The sequence below is a fragment of the Podarcis muralis genome, chromosome 10 (genome assembly GCF_964188315.1).
Source record: "Podarcis muralis chromosome 10, rPodMur119.hap1.1, whole genome shotgun sequence".
Taxonomy (NCBI): domain Eukaryota; kingdom Metazoa; phylum Chordata; class Lepidosauria; order Squamata; family Lacertidae; genus Podarcis; species Podarcis muralis.
This window is the reverse complement of record NC_135664.1, coordinates 9,589,582-9,605,922: the sequence shown is the minus strand read 5'-3', so window position 1 is coordinate 9,605,922 and position 16,341 is coordinate 9,589,582. Positions and strand designations below refer to the sequence as shown.

Below are 16,341 nucleotides of genomic sequence, written 5' to 3'. Positions count from 1 at the left end.
GAGGAAACTTAACATGCCAGGTGAGAGCGGCAAAGGGCAAACGCAATCCATATTCCTTTTATAACGTATGGCAAATTTTTATCGAATACATAAATTGTTCAGACTGTGGCAGGAATCAAATCAGCACTCACAGGAAAATGTGGCATGATCTTTTAGAGTAATCAAATGAAACTTTTAATACAATGACATGGTAAAAGTTTGTAATTTCATCAGGACAAGTTATTGGCGTTTACTGTTGTAATAATTGTTTCCTCAAAATTTATCTTCTGTACCATGAAAATAAATAAAAACTTTATTTATTTTTTAAAAAGTACTCCAGAGGGTTGGCAAATCCTCCAGAGGCTGCAGTGGGGAGCAAGAACCTCCAAAATTGCCTCCCTTCCCATTCTACCCATGGTTCAGAGCAGCTTCCTTCCCAAGCTGACATACCTAGCATATTTTTTGAATATATGATTTTTGACACCCTAAGCCTTCCAGGACAGTAATTTTGTTTTTAAAAGATAATGCTCCTGCTAGTTTTCTGAGCATTAATAGGTAAAAGTAAAGGTACCCCTGCCCGTACGGGCCAGTCTTGACAGACTCTAGGGTTGTGCGCCCATCTCACTCTATAGGCCGGGGGCCAGCGCTGTCCGAAGACACTTCCGGGTCACGTGGCCAGCGTGACAAAGCTGCATCTGGCGAGCCAGCGCAGCACACGGAACGCCGTTTACCTTCCCGCCGGTAAGCGGTCCCTATTTATCTACTTGCACCCGGGGGTGCTTTCGAACTGCTAGGTTGGCAGGCGCTGGGACCGAGCAGCGGGAGCGCACCCCGCCGCGGGGATTCGAACCGCCAACCTTTCGATCGGCAAGCCCTAGGCGCTGAGGCTTTTACCCACAGCGCCACCCGCGTCCCATCCAGGACAGTAATTTTGTTTTTAAAAGATAATGCTCCTGCTAGTTTTCTGAGCATTAATACCTCCTAACAATAGTGGCACACAAGAAGAAGAAAACCAAGGCACCTTTGCAAGGTGAGGAAGAACGCTCAGGTAGTCTTTCTCTCCATTGCAGCTGTAGGCTGGGTGCTGTTAACGGGGAGGAAAGTCACTATCTTTGCTTTTCAGAGTTTGCTTTCTGAAGAGCAGAAAGTGCACTTTATCTTCCCATCGCAGCAGGGCATTTCTAAGAGGAGAGGTTCTTTTCCCAGCTCAGAACTGCAGGTAGAAAAAAAAATCTGTGTTTGCTCTTCAGAGGACTTTATCTCTTCCTCACAGCCACAGCTCAGCTTCCCCTGTGTGTGTGAGTTTGCTGGGTGTCTGCATCTCTCTCTCTCTCTCTCTCTCTCTCTCTCTCTCTCTCTCTCTCTCACACACACACACACACACACACACACACACACCGTGTGTAGTGAGTGTGTGGACTGAAGTACAGTCTGTGTGGATGTGTTTGCATGCACAAAACTGAATGCACAGTTGCTGGCCAAAATGACTTAGGCCATCATCACAGCTGGCCTTCAGAGGAGGCTAGGGTCGAGAAAGGGTAAGCGTTCCTGGTATAAAGTAACCCATGATTCTTACCAATTTAAATTCAGTTAGTTTTCCTGCTCATGGGTGCAAAGTATTAACAAGGAATTGAGATTTTTAAAAGCATAAATTTGGGGTGTTTTTGCATTTGAATGTCTCCGTTTACAATAGGAATATTATAGTTGCACTTAAGATGGTCTTAGGTTCATGAAAGTGATCATGGAAGCAGATTATGTTAACTGTCGAAACGTATGTGGTCTCTACCACTTCTTTTATGCATGTCTGATGAAAGCTTAGTTGATTGGAACTTATTTGTATTTTCTTTACACTTATTAAGCAGCAACATTGTCTTTAAGATGAGTTGGATCTGTTAGCCAGGGCACAGTTTTAAAAATTGAAGATAATAGTTTTTTGGGTTGTCAGGTAGAGGGATGGGCTTCATAGAAATGGAGAAGGAAGCATAAAAATGCACATTTTAAGGAAGTTGCTGGATGCTGGTGGCTACTGAGTTCAGTAAAACTAAAAAGGCTGAAACGCACATATGCTGGCTTAAGTAAGCTGTGCATCAATTCTGTGAGTCATAGGAGTTTTGGTGTGTGAGTATTCTGGACCTTAAATGCACTCTCCTACACTTTCACGCAAGAGATATAATTAGATGCGAAGCATTTTGCCCAAAGCAATACTTTCTATATCTGCTAAGTCTAATTGGAAATCAACCTATGGTATATATAGTAACCAGAGAAGATTTCTGTCTAGATGGTATCAATTATTTGTTGGTGTCTGCACCCTCAAGCACTTTTTTTATTAAGAAAGAGCAATAGTGATGCAAGAGGAAGGCTGCTTGTCCTGTTTTGTGTCTGTATAAGCCAGACGTTATTTGCGAAAGATTTGTGCTAAAATACTATAGAGAAGAAACAGAGAAAAAGAGGACTGCCATACTTGTGTATACATTCTTATATACTACGTAAGGTCTTTGAGATATAAAATTTTATCAGCATGGCTGCATGCCTTTATCATAAGTCTGCTTCATGAAAAATCATATCCATGAAAACATTTCCTCTTTAAAATGGAAAATTTGTAAGTCAGGGGAGAGTCAAGTGCTCTGATCCAGCAAGAAATACCGAAGTATAAAGCAATATTTCAGTGCCTGCAGTCAGTGTGGGTGCAAGTGATACCAGTATTCTGGGCCCCATTGAACTGGTTGAATTTTATTTTTAATGCTATTATGCATTCCCATCTGGTCACAATTTGCCACGTGCAACTATTTTGGGGTGACTTGACACAAGAGCTATTGGGTTGTATGTCCTCTTAGCGCAAGGATTTCCATCTATGCAACAGGACTTCCTCTCCCCATGTGCCCCGCAGTCCCCTCCCCGAATCTGTTTCAGAGCAGGTTGGGACGGCTGGAAAGGGAGAAGTCTTGCTGCTCAGGCATAGATCCTTATGCTAATAGATACAGCGCATCATTTTTAAACGATCCTTAAATAAAATAAGTGACACATAACCTTACATCTGATTCACGTTGCATTCTGTAATATGAGCAAATATAGGTCACAAAGCATCTCAGCAACCGAGACCTACATGTACAAACTCTTGAGTATAGAAGGAGGTGAAATTACTTGGGGTTCAGTAGAATTAGGACAACCCTGCAGCTAATGAGTGCCTCTGAGGGACAACAGAGGGGCAAAATCACAACATATACCCTATTTTTCGCCCTATAGGACGCACCGGCCCATAGGACGCACCTAGTTTTTTGGGGGGAATAAAGAAAAAAAATATATCCCCCCCCAGCCGCGGCTTCAGCGCGCCCCGCGTTCCGGGCAGCAGGCTGCTATCCGCAGCCTAGGGAGCCCTGCGGTAACTCCTGCAGGGCTCCCGAGGCTGCGGATATCTGCCGGAAGCGCGGGGCGCTCTGCTTCAGCGTGCTCCGGGCAGCAGGCTGCTATCCGCAGCCTAGGGAGCCCTGTGGGAACTCCTGCGGGCTCCCCAGGCTTGCTGATAGCTTCCTGAAGCCTGGAGAGCGAGAGGGGTCGGTGCGCACCGACCCCTCTTGCTCTCCAAGCTTCAGCGAAAGCCTGCATTCACCCCATAGGACGCACACACATTTCCCCTTCATTTTTGGAGGGGGAAAAGTGCGTCCTATAGGGCAAAAAATACGGTAATTCTGTGGTGTGGAAAGTGCTTACCCTTATGCAAGGCAGGGACGGGGCATTCAGTTTTCACCAGCCAGGTATGAATTCTAATCCATATACCAAACTGTTCCCAAGGGTTGCCCAACTCCCAGGAGCACATTTTGTAGGAGGTGTAGAGGGCTGCAGTGAATAACAGCGTGGGTGGGGGCTGCCCAAAATCACATGCTCTACCTTGGGCAAACAGAAATGCTTTCAGTTTCCACTTTGTTTGAATAACCAATGTTGTAAAATAAACAGAAGTTGGGAAGTTGTCAGAGATTTAAAGACAAGCACATATATTTTACGACTGTTATGAAATGAAACTTTAATGCTTCCTACTATGGAAGTAGCTTTTCTTTTTGGGGGGGACTGAGATAAGGGGAGCCTTACTTCTGCATTGTTTGTTTTTGTCAGTGTTGCAGAAATTAGGAAATGCCTAACCTCTAAAAAGAGGCTGTATTTGTGTTCCTCTTTCAGTTTAACGCCTGTCTGTATAAACTGAGCAGGTGTGTATGTTAAACTGAAGGAAACGTTTGCATGAATACAGCTAGAAATATAGTGGTTTATCGTATGCATCGGGGTGTGTGTTAATGTCCCCCCCCCCCCTTTTCTTATTCTTCTCTAATGGAAACTTTTGTCTAAGTAGTCATTCATAACAAACCCTGCCTGACCAATTTGACAGGACCTTGTGTACTTTTGCTGTAGATGTTTGTTCTTACCTCAGAACAGCAGTGAATAGTCACCAGGCTGGTTGTACTGGTATGCACAATTAATCTGACATTCTCTGCTTTATCGGATCCAATCTTTAAAAGACATTTTAACGGAAAAGAAAGGAAGCAATGCCATTAATTGCAAGGTTAGAACTTCTGGAGCTTTCTAGGGCAAAAAATGTTTTCTTTGTTCCCTCACACCTTATCTGACAGTCCTGTAAGACCCCAGCCTGAAAAAACAAGAAAGCCACAAAAATGCACATTCTTTCTGTGGGTAACAACTGTTTGCACAATCTGTATTTGCCCTAAATATTTACCTTTTGTCAGGAAAAGTGTTTTCACTCTTTAGTTAAAATTTGAGGACTGCCACCTTCTTAAGCACCAGAACACTAGATATAGGGGGTGTAATCCTCTATATTTGTAGGAGCGTAATTAACAAATTTGAATATTGTTTGCATTATCATAATTTATATCAAGCCAAAGTTTATAGTAAACACAGTTTATACTCTGCGGCTAGTCGTTTTGTTGTCATTTATTTGTGAAGGAATTTAAGTGTCGGTACCTTCTTGGCGTTTGTTTTCTAAATGTGAGAATGATGCCAATGATGAATGAATGAATGCATTACTTGGAGAAAGGCAACCCTCTCTCCAGTCCTGCCCTCAATGCAGTCAAGTGCAGGAAGATGAATGAAAAGTTTTCCCTCAACTGCTAATCAACATTTTTGTTAATTACAAAGATGAGAGTGTAGTGGAACTTTTTAAGGTGACTGTTTTTCTTTCTCTTTCACGCAACCTTTCAGGGGAAACCACTACGACAGTTGCCCCCTTTGTTCCAGGAGGGGTTAGTGATGGGCAGTGGCACTCTGTCCAGGTGCAGTACTATAACAAGGTAAGGCAACATGTTTGGGATCTATTTTTGTGAACTGAATTCTTCTTCGTTCAAATTGGCCAGCTTATTTGCTCAAGAGAACCAGAGCCAGTCTTTAGAGTTGTACAGTGGACCTACATTTAGCCAAAGCATGTTGCTGGAATGGAAGTATTTATTTGAGACATAATACTCCCTGCTTTAAAAGAGCAATAGAGTGGCTGGCTCTAACCCTTAGCACTGTTGGTGTAAGATTCTGTGTCTCTGCCAGTGCGGCTGCCATGGCTGCTGTCCACTAGGCAGTGGTGCATTAAAGTCTATGTAAAGCCTTAGAAAATCAAGTCCAGCAGGTTGCATACAGATCAGCACCCTTCTTTAAATGAACAATATGGGTTTCAACTTGTGTGAGTAAGAGCTCTGTTTTGTTCACCAAACTCCTCCTGTCATAAGAAACTGCTGATTCAGGGGAAGCCTTTCTTTACTTTTAAACGTAAAGAGAGCAATTATTCAGATTCTTTTTGTTGTTGTTTCTGCTGTATTTGTAGCATAATTAAGTCAGAAGCTCTTGGTAAATATCCAGAGAGACAGAAAACAACATAAACAAAGAAATAGCTCTGAATTCATTGGCTGAATGCCATTTTCAAATTTAACAATTTAGACGGAAGATAATAGCCACTTCTAAAGCATCTGGCTCTACCATGTTGTCTCTGAGGTTTTAAGAAAAATATAATCTTGAGTCTGCATTTCAAGTAAAAATGTTACCTGTTGAACATTCTGAAGAGTTTAATTGGTGGATAAGGTTTGGTGTTTCTCTTACATTGTTCAATTTTGTATCTTATTATAAGTAGTGATAGATGTGTGTTTGGGTGGATCTGGTTTTATGGCACTGAATCCCTGATGCCATCATGCTTTCGTTGGCCTGTTCAACGATTAGAATTCTTTGTCTTAGTTAAGTACATCCTCCTTGAAGTTTACAGTACATATTTGGCACACTTAAAATCCAGTCAAACTTAAGCGCATTTTAGTCTCATTAATTTCAATTAGAAAGATTTAAGCACATACTTAATGGGGCTTCAGGATGCTGGTTTGATTGGATTGTGCCTTGATTATCAGCTGATAAAAGTCCAAGAACCCTGGCTGACTTGACTTAATTATTTCATCATTAGCATGATCAATAATTTCTGCTTGGGAACTTTATGAGGAATATAGTTGCTTCTTGATGAGACGGAGGATATATTCATACAATTGCTGATTGATTAATTAGCACTTTAATGGTACACAATGCATTGTCTTCCTAAGCTTAGGAAGCAAAATGATAAGAGTAGGATTTTTTTCATCACATGATAAGCTTGTAAATGTATTGCAGGTCTGTGGGTTTTCAAATGTTTCAAGTATTATAATGTTCAGGGGTGTCTCATGGTTTGGTTGGCACTTTAAGCAGGATGGGGTAGGGCGGGGCAGAATGACAACTCCAGTGACAAGACACTCTGATACAAACTAAAAGTGGACCTCAGGATTTCCCTAGTTGTCCGAAAGAATTCTGAAACACAGCAGAGTCTCAATACACATGGAGAGCTAACTGTACCAAAGCCAAGGAGAGATTGGACACGCATTTCCCCTTGGATTGTGCTGCTCCAAATGGTTACCTGGTCTGCTTGTGTAGCCAAAGCAATTTGGATTATATATAGAGGGTTCTCATGTTTAAACCACATAGCAGGAGTCAGTAGCTGAAAACTTATCCCAGACAAATTCAGTTCCCTTATAGACTTTTTCTTACTCTCGCCAGTTGCCAAACCATAAAGAAAAGAGGTGGGTCAGTTGAGTAGCATATGTAGCATCCTGATTTGTTAGTAGTCATGAGGACATAGGAGTCTTGGCTTTCTGACTCTGCGTCCATTCTCAAAGCAGCCTTCTGGGTAAACTAGTTGCTGTTTAGTGGTATACAGGATGATGAAAAGAAGACAAAAGAATTATATCAATAAGGATGCTGTGTCATTGAAAATCATATTATAGCTTGAATATGGAGATTCAGGAGTTTCATGAAGTCTCCGCATATTGGCTCCAAATGGCTGGCTGGACCGCTTCTGTGACTGAAACAATCTCAACTATGGTTTGTTGGAACCACCCACCTTCATACCCCATGGTTTGAAGTTGGCTTGCTTCAACAAACCATGTGAACTATGGTTTGTCTGGCTTTGGACATCACAACAAGCTGTGGTTAAGCAAAAATGGAAGCAAAGGCTTCCAAACTGGTCCTTGCAGCTGCACATAAAGCCTAGGACTCACTGCTGCTCATTCTGGTAACCCTCAGCCATGGTTTAGCGTGTGAACAAAATGGGCAATTCCACTGTTTCAGCCTGCTTTGAGTTCTTTTATGAAGGAAACTTACCCATTCCTGCATGTACTTTTATTTTCAGTCTTATTTTGCTTATTTTGCTTCCTTGCCATACAATTACAAATATTTGTAGCTTGTTTCATCTGTGTGCTTGGACCCTGTGATAAATTTCCTTACAATCTGAAGAAACACTCTGCGTTTGGGTGTTATTTCAGAAAGTAGCTTTAATAGAAAGCTGATAAAATGACAGATGATAGAGTAATCCATAGTTCTTTTGCTGGAGCCATTCCTGCCCATTGGCCAAGAAGCCTGGGAAAAGGAGCATATATCAGCTGAAGTCTGGATTTCTTAGCTTGGTTGTTGGTTTAGAATTCTAAGCAGCTGCCAAGAAGATAAGGACTTGAGACAGCTCCAGGGTATTCTTTAAAAAGGAAAGTGATCCCACACACTGGTTAAAAATAAACCTTTGTCTCATTTTCATGATTCTTTTGCTCTCCCCACCCCCAAGTGATAGATGTCTTCTAGTATAATTATTCATGTTTGAAAATAGGTGGGAAAATGCTTTGCAAATTTTGTGTACAAGCTAATTTTGCACCTATTCTAAAAACCAGATTCTGCCTCTCTGAGCTCAAGTAAATTAATATGCTGCTTTGGGAACAAAATTGGTGTAAGCAGTCTCAGGATCAGATCACAGTCACATGCCAGGCAGATGTCTAGCTTTTATTTACTTAATTCCTCACCCTGCAACAGCTTATGTACATGAAGTTAAAATTGCAACAAAACAGATTAAAACAGAAGCATTAGAACACCACTATATGAAAGTAATCTGCAAAATGAAAACAAACAAACAAAGGCAATTTACCGAGGATGAAAAAGTCTGGGGAAATAAAATAAAAAGTCATTTTCCTGGCACTGAAGTAAAATCAAGGTTGGTGCCTAGTAAGCTCATCTGGGGAAGACATTCCACAGTTGGCGGTCCCACCAGCAAATAGTCATCCTCCATACCTCAAATGGTGGCATCTGAAGAAAACTTGTTTCTGGTGGATCTTCCTGAAAGCTTGTTAGGATGATGCTATGGAATTATTGCATTGAAACAACTGCCTATTGACTCTTACTAGAAACAATAGAGGAAGCTTCTGGTCCTCTCTGAGGCTACAGAAGCTTTAGTGGCCTTTTGGTGTATTGTTGGCACACATGCAGTGCGACCTAGCCTCTGCTGGGTGGGTGATTTAAGCAAGGCTAAGCCACAGCCCTGCCTTCTGCTCCCCTTTTCTCATAAGGATTCCTTCCCCTGTGTGACTGAGGCAGAGACCAGCACTTTTGCCTCCAGTGGTATGTGTTTGGAGGCAATTCATTGGCAGACTCTTGTTTTAAGGAGGACTAAGATTTAAAAAAGCACTATGAGGGGTTTGCTAAGACATAGATAATTTAGGGATTATGGGCTGTGCCAAGATAAATGGATGTTATGTCTAAACTTGATACAACTCAGACACGTCATAATAACTCCAGTGTATCGCTCTACTTAAACTGCATAAATAGAGCAGGTTTGAAAGTAAGGCAGCTTTTCTATTAATTTCATATCTGCATTATTTCTAGGTCTCTCTATTGCTTTCTCCTTCCTCTCCCAGCAAAGCTGTTACCTTACCATTCTAGATTTCTGTTTAAATGTTGTTCTTCCTGTATATTTCATCTCTGTTCTACTAAAATGGTTCAATACTATGTTGTTTAGCCAGTGTTAGCAACCAAGGCAAGACAAAGTTCTCTTGCTCCCTAAACATATTTGCATTTATCTATATGCTGATCTCTTTACATGGCCCTCTCTCTGAGACACTTGTAATAACTAGCATCTCTTCAAGTTCTGCATACTGTATATGTGTGTGTGTGTATCACACACACACAAATGTATACATAACGAGAGAGATTTTCAAAATAGCTTTATTCTAAGAGCAGTCAGATAGACAGGTGACCACCAGGAAACCTCCATTATCAATTTCATTTTTTACTATACTATTTTAAAAAATTGATAAATATAATTCATGATGATAGAAATAGGCAAATATAACATTTTGTTGTTTTCTTAACATTTGAGGCAAATAAGACACAATTGCTACAAAGATCCCTTAATCACAAATACACCTCCGTAAAACTTGGAAGAATTTCATTCCCTTACTTAGTGCATCTAAATTCCAGTGTTTCCACTTTGGATGAATTATGTTGTAAAGTTTCAAGGCTTCACTGGTATCTTTAACTTATTACACCACCTGCAATGAGTCTTGAAAGGAAAACAGGACTTTGACTGATTTTGTGGAGCAGGAGTTTTTAAAATTAAAATCTTTGATGTGCTTCCAAATCCCCTTGCTGTGAATCATGTTATCTTTAATCTACCAACTAAATTATCTTTTCTTTAATACAAAGTGAAGCTTTATCCAAAATTAAATTGAGCGTGTCTTTTTCATGGGAATGCCAAAACAAATTACACAATTTGAACAAATACTAACAATTGCATACACTTAATGAAAATTAGAGAGTAGCCTCTTAAATCCTAACATGCTCTGTAAGAGTCAACAGAATTCTGCAGCTTATTTTTCTATTGGCAGGTCTGTAAAGCAGCCTTGACAGGCTGATTGGGCAATTTGTTTTGAGCAAAGCATATATATAAAAATACACCTCTGCAATCTCCAGTCAACAAATGCAAGATCCATTTGTGGTAGCATAGCGTATCCTGCAGCCCTGGCTGCCTCTGCAACTGGAAGATAGATTATCTCACTTCCTTCTGGAAAACAGGTTTTGCATGATGATAGCAGTCACCTGTTATGTGACCACAGTCATACTGTACCTCTGAGATTATCATTTGCTCCACTGTATACCAGTCCCTAGTTATCTCACTGTTATCCTCTGGAAAACAATGCTATCTAACGTCATAGGTAAATGTCAGGGTAATTGTTTAGATTGCAATCTGAGAATGTGCCAGTTAGAATTGATTTCTGAGTTATTAATAGTAATGATATTTGTGTTTTGGAATTAATATACTGTACCTTTAATTTGTTGAAAAGTCATTGACCAATATAGAACCTAAACACCTTTTATTCCAGATAGTTTAGATTATCAGTTTGCCTAATGGATGAAAAAAATAATAATCACAATCTAATAGGATGCATATGGAAATGTGTAGTTGAAGAGAGATCTGTGGCCAGCCACACCTTCACTACACAATGTGTAGTAATGTGCCCAGCTTACAAGGAAATAAAAGCCAGCAGTCAGAAGAATCCATACAGCTAGGCCACTTTTACTGAAAGCACTTTTTAGGAGCAGTGAGCTCTTTCCAGAAGGTGTCCATAGTGGTGACTTACACAAGTTATCATGAAACTAACACTGCAGGTGTACACCAGCCCCTCAATAGCAATTGAGTCTAGCCATTTTCCCCAGAAGAGGTTAAGGAGGAGCATGTTCTACTGTGGCAATACAATAGCAAGAACTTTTTTGTTCTCCCTTCCCAAAACCTGTAAACTGGAGGAATGAACATTCAAAGTCTTAAGTGTGGTGGCAACAATTACCTTTACAATAAAGGTAAAGATTGGGTCACAATCCCAGGGGATGGTTGAGGTGGAAACTTGATCCTCTTTGCAAAGGATGCAAAATAGCCAAAGCAATGAATCATTGTGATTCCCTGTCTCTCTAGATGCCTAGAGAGAACATGTGTGCATGCAAGAATGCTGACTGTTGATGTGTGTTAACGGCTTGCCAAACTGAGTCTAGTATAAGGATTCTGAGTCTACAGTACCTGGGTAGAAAGAATTTCAACCACCATCACAGCCCTTTGATAACCCGCAACTGCTAGTATTTTCCTTTCTACACAAGTATTAAAGGTATATAAGCTTAATTATCTATCAGTTGATAGGTGCCAAGTCTTAAAATAAAAATTCTTATATCTGGATGGAGCTCACAGAACACATTCTGTTCATCTAAGATATACACCTATTGCATGTGCTTAGAAGTATCCTGTTATTATACAATATTGTGCAGACATGATGCCACACGCCCAAGCACAGTACAGTGTAGATGGCACAGTCAGAAATCAAAACTACTAAGAAAGTGAATCAAATTCTAGCTCAATTCATCTGTATGCCTTTTAAAACAGATAAAATTCAAGGCAATCTACAGAATGCAGATAAAATCATGCACTTGTATTATATCGATAAGGAATTAAACATAGTGTTTACCTAATCAAATCTAATAACTTTGTGACATGTTGTTATAACATTAAAGGACAGCGTTATCCTAATTAGGTATAATCTAGTTGAACAGTGAATGGATCTTTGTATGATGTAGCTGTAGTATAGTTGTTCTGTCCTCATTTTATTTGCTGATCAACAAGAGTGTGAGGCATGGTGACAATATAGGAAGCTGCCTTATACCTCTCAGTATTGTCTGACTGGCATCCATAACATGTGTTCTACCACTGAGTTATAATTCCTCCATTTGTAGCTGCAGCTGAATATCCACAGAATAACTAAAACCATTATTGGGTTGCACTTTTAGCCATTCCTTGATGAAAATACTTTGCCCACAAACTACCCAACTCCGTTTCTTAGAGCTTGGAAATTTGATTGCCAGTTTAGATCTTACAAACTAATCAGAAATGTATTTATCTAGTCAGAAATATGTATTGTTGAGTGAGATTTACTTCCTGGTTAATATGCTTAGAGTTATAGCCACAGACATTACCAGATTATTAGAGAACACAAGGTATGTTTTGAAATGTTATTTTAGCACACTTGAGTGTCTTCCATTTGTTATACAGCAATGTGTCAGATGCCTGTCTGTAACTTCATTCTGTAGTGCTTCAAGAACATTTCAAGACTAGGCAGCCATAAAGGTACTTTCCGCCTGATTGTCTTGATCCCTATGTCTTGGTCAGCTGATGACTTCATTTGATGGTGCTGGGACATAGATGGCTGGAGCAGCAGCATATAACAAAGTTATGGATGACATCTGAAATGAGGATTCGCTGAAATTCCACACCCAATTATTTTCACAATTTGTGGTGAAATTGTCACCAATAGAGATCATAGTCAGAGAGATAGAATTAAAGATATTAGTCCCAGTGCCTTCAGAACTAATTCATTAAAGGATTGAGAAGGATTATCTGCATAAACAGTATCATTGGAGAAGATTATTGTAACAAGGCTGTGACTGAAAATAACATCTGTTTCAGAGTGTGAATTGAATGTGGATGTGAACTTTATAACTTTGTTAATGTTTCTTGTCACAAACATGGTCTATAAATTGGATATTTCAGCTGTTTGAAAACTTGTGCTTGGTAAATTGGTATGTAAATGGGATGGCAATTCAAAATATCAGTATTATATATCACTGTGCAGGCCTGCTGTGTGGTGGTTTTCTTTCAAACTGGTAGCAGATGGGGTCATGCACATCTGATTATTGGAAAGAGATTCCTAAAGGCCCAGTCTTATAAATTAACTCTTTAATATCAGAGGGCCTATATGATTCCAATCTGCCCCCCCCCCCTACTTCAGAGACACTGTGCTGGTGATTGTTCAGCCAGTGTTGTGTATAGGTGCTCACTGATGCTACTGCACAGGGGTTCAGAATAGGGTTGTGGGATCAACAACTGCCCCATATGTTCACTCCTCTTTCAGCCCAGCACCCCTGGAAGGCTAGCACAACATTTTGTTTGCCACCATCAGCAGAATGGGGGGGGGGGGGAATCCCCTAACAATTAATTGCTACCTGTGGCAACACATACTCGAGTGCTTATGCAGCTAAAAGATCTTTGCTTTGATCCTACTGCTTTTGCAGTTACAGAATCTTATTATGATGGGGCTATGTATATATATTCCTATGAATAATATTACGTAATAAAGAGACAGACATAAATATTACAAAGGTTGCTCACTATAGAGGGTGATCACAGCACATTCTTCAGATGTGCTGCCTGCTCATCTTCACGGCTTGAAGTGGCAGACAAGCATCTGGACAAATCAAATGTTGTTCAGTCCATTCCCTCCCTTTCCACCACCGTCTCAACCTGCTTCAACTCCACCTGGAGAAAATTAAGAAAGCATCCTGCAACTGGGTGCCTGAGATGGAAAGCCACCAGCAAGGAGCTCTCCTAAGAAGGATTAGGTAGAAAAGGCAGCAGCAAGTGAATAAATTGGGGGGGGGGGAGAGAGTAGACAGAGACTTGTATGCCTGCCTTCTCCCTTGGAGAAAGTTATTGGAACTGTTGTAGAAAATTGTCCCATATTGGGTTTCTGGATGGATGGCTCAACAATATTCTAAAGTTTACATCTAATAAAATACTAAGATTTTACATGCATATGTATATCCATGAATCTTTGTGAATACCAGCTATTAATATGTAAGCATACCCATGTGGTCGTTTTAGCAATGGAATAACTTCACTTCGGACCTGCAGGATTCTGGAAATATGCAGTTTCAAAATAGGTGCCAGAGGATACAAACTGAATCAGTGCAAACAGCATCTGTGAAAGGGCTTAGGAGTCTGACAATCTCAGCAGTCTTCATCTCCAGGAAGCTCCTTCTTCCTCGTTTGCAAGCCAGGAAGTAGATTCCCTTTTTTCCTAGACTGCTCATCTAGGAGGAGCTAGCAGGTGCTCAAATGAGCAAAGGATGACAGATGCCTTACGTCATAGGCTCTGAGAATTGTATGGAACAGGGAGAGACCAGGAATATTCACAAGCCATCTGAATAGAATCATTTGATCGCATACTTTATCAAATCATGCATAAACAGAAAAATTGTAACACTCTCCCACCAGGGAGAAATCTTACTTCAAAACATTTCTTTGTTAGTGGCAGTTAATATGTGGCAGGATATTTTTCATTATTGCCCACTAGTCAAGTGAGCTGTAATCCGGTAGGGCAGCTGGCGGTGGAGAAAAATCAGCTTTCTTTGTAACAGACTTGATTCCCCACCACTGCCCGTGTTTCCATGGCTTTCAAACAGGGATGGTTTACGAGACTTAAACTTTCCAAGCCTTTGACAAAGTTCAAAACTGTAAGAGAGGGGCCCTTCTTTGTGAAAGGCTAAGGCATGGGGCTGGATGCGGCCCAACTGCCTTCTTAATCCGGCCCACAGACGGTCCGGGAATCAGTGTGTTTTTACATGAGTATAAGGTGTGCTTTTATTAAAAATGCATCTCTGGGGTATTTGTGGGGCATAGGAATTTGTTCATTCCCCCCCCCCCAAAAAAATATAGTCTGGCCCCCCACAAGGTCTGAGGGACAGTGGACTGGCCCCCTGCTGAAAAAGTTTGCTGACCCCTGGGCTAAGGCTTTTGCTTTGCAGAAGAATTTGGAGTGAACACAAAGCTCAAACGCATCTCAAGTGATACAAATTTGTTGGCTCATCGTACACAATGCATTTGGTCTGGCAGGGGGCTTGCATGTTTAATTTGCTCTCACACTCAAGTGCCTCAAGTTTTTTTTGTCTGCGTTAATGATATGCTAGCTGGTCAGCCTTACAGTTGGCTCAGGGAGGGTTTTGAATGCAGTTTGCTGCATCAGCAAAACATTGTACTTTATACTTGAGGAAAATCTGCCCCAGTCTACAGTTGATGGAATGAATATTTATTGGTGTTTTAAATTGCAGACCTTGCCTGTGTCATTACAGTATTTTTTTAAAAAATAGCATATGCAGACATCTTGTCACAACTACAATACAGAGAATTTAGGAATAGGTAAACTCTCTCTCCCTGGCACATAGTGATGAAATCATCACTGTGATCAGGGCCAGGAAGTTGAGGCCCTCCTGTATCCTTCGGGGGGGCTGGACTGGATTAACCATTAAGCATATGCTTAGGGTGGGGGGGGGCACAGAAATTTTCCATTCCCAGGTTTTTAACATCAATGGCCACAAATTTCTCAGCTGAGCATTCGTTTTCTCAGTTGAAGTATATTTTTAAAAATCCCAGCAGAAAAACTGTGCAACAAGGCAGGCTAGATGCCTTATCTCTACTAAGTATAGAAGAAGATATGTTACCTAAGATTAGTTTTGAGGATCTGATCAAAGACTTTGCAATTAGAAAAAGGAAGAGATTTTTTTTCAAACTAAGTGGAATTATACAAAAAATAAATCCATATTTTGCAATATGCCAGTGGTGGGTGAGACTTCCCTTCCCTTTCCATAATGCTTCATTGTATTGATTCATGATATCAATTCTTCCTGAACTAGACAAGAGATAGGGATGAAAGAAGAGAGTGGTACCTGGACTCTTTTAGATGACTATACCACTGCAACATCCATTCACACAGGACTCATTGCCATAAGTTAGCACGGCACAGGTTTTCTTTCTTTTTTGTAACCAAGACTGATGTTTTGAATTCCTCATCATAATATTGAAATTTTGCATGCACAATATACTCTACCTTGTCTGCCCACTTCCCTTAAGGCTGCCCCTGCATCAGTCCCTACAGGCCTGGTTGTGGACCATGGACCAAATTCCATTGTCAGTCATGATCATTGCATGACCTTGCAGAGCTCTTGGAAGGACAGCTCTCTCATTGTCAATTCTTCTGCCTGCGTATTTGAACAAGAGTTGAATGTCCTAACTAAATCAACATGGCATTATCTATAATCTGCCATCATTGTGTGACATGTGTAAAGTCACAACTTGCTATTGACAAATAGTACTAAAAACTGAAACTATTTTATTTGCCTCTTCTCCAGAACATCTGCATGGTTCTGCAGTTAGCCTGTGTCTACTGCAGACCTTCA

The 16,341-nt window shown here is 40.6% G+C and overlaps 1 protein-coding gene across 3 annotated transcripts in view; it reads left to right on the top strand.

Annotated features, from left to right (window-relative positions):
• The window catches only part of CELSR1 (cadherin EGF LAG seven-pass G-type receptor 1), a 160,486-nt gene that overhangs the window by 83,628 nt on the left and 60,517 nt on the right, over nucleotides 1–16,341 (top strand). For all 3 annotated transcript variants that reach the window (XM_028747628.2, XM_028747627.2, XM_028747626.2), the window contains exon 5: nucleotides 5,182–5,270. In XM_028747628.2, the coding sequence (XP_028603461.2) occupies nucleotides 5,182–5,270 (89 nt within the window). The remainder of the gene's footprint in view (nucleotides 1–5,181; nucleotides 5,271–16,341) is intronic.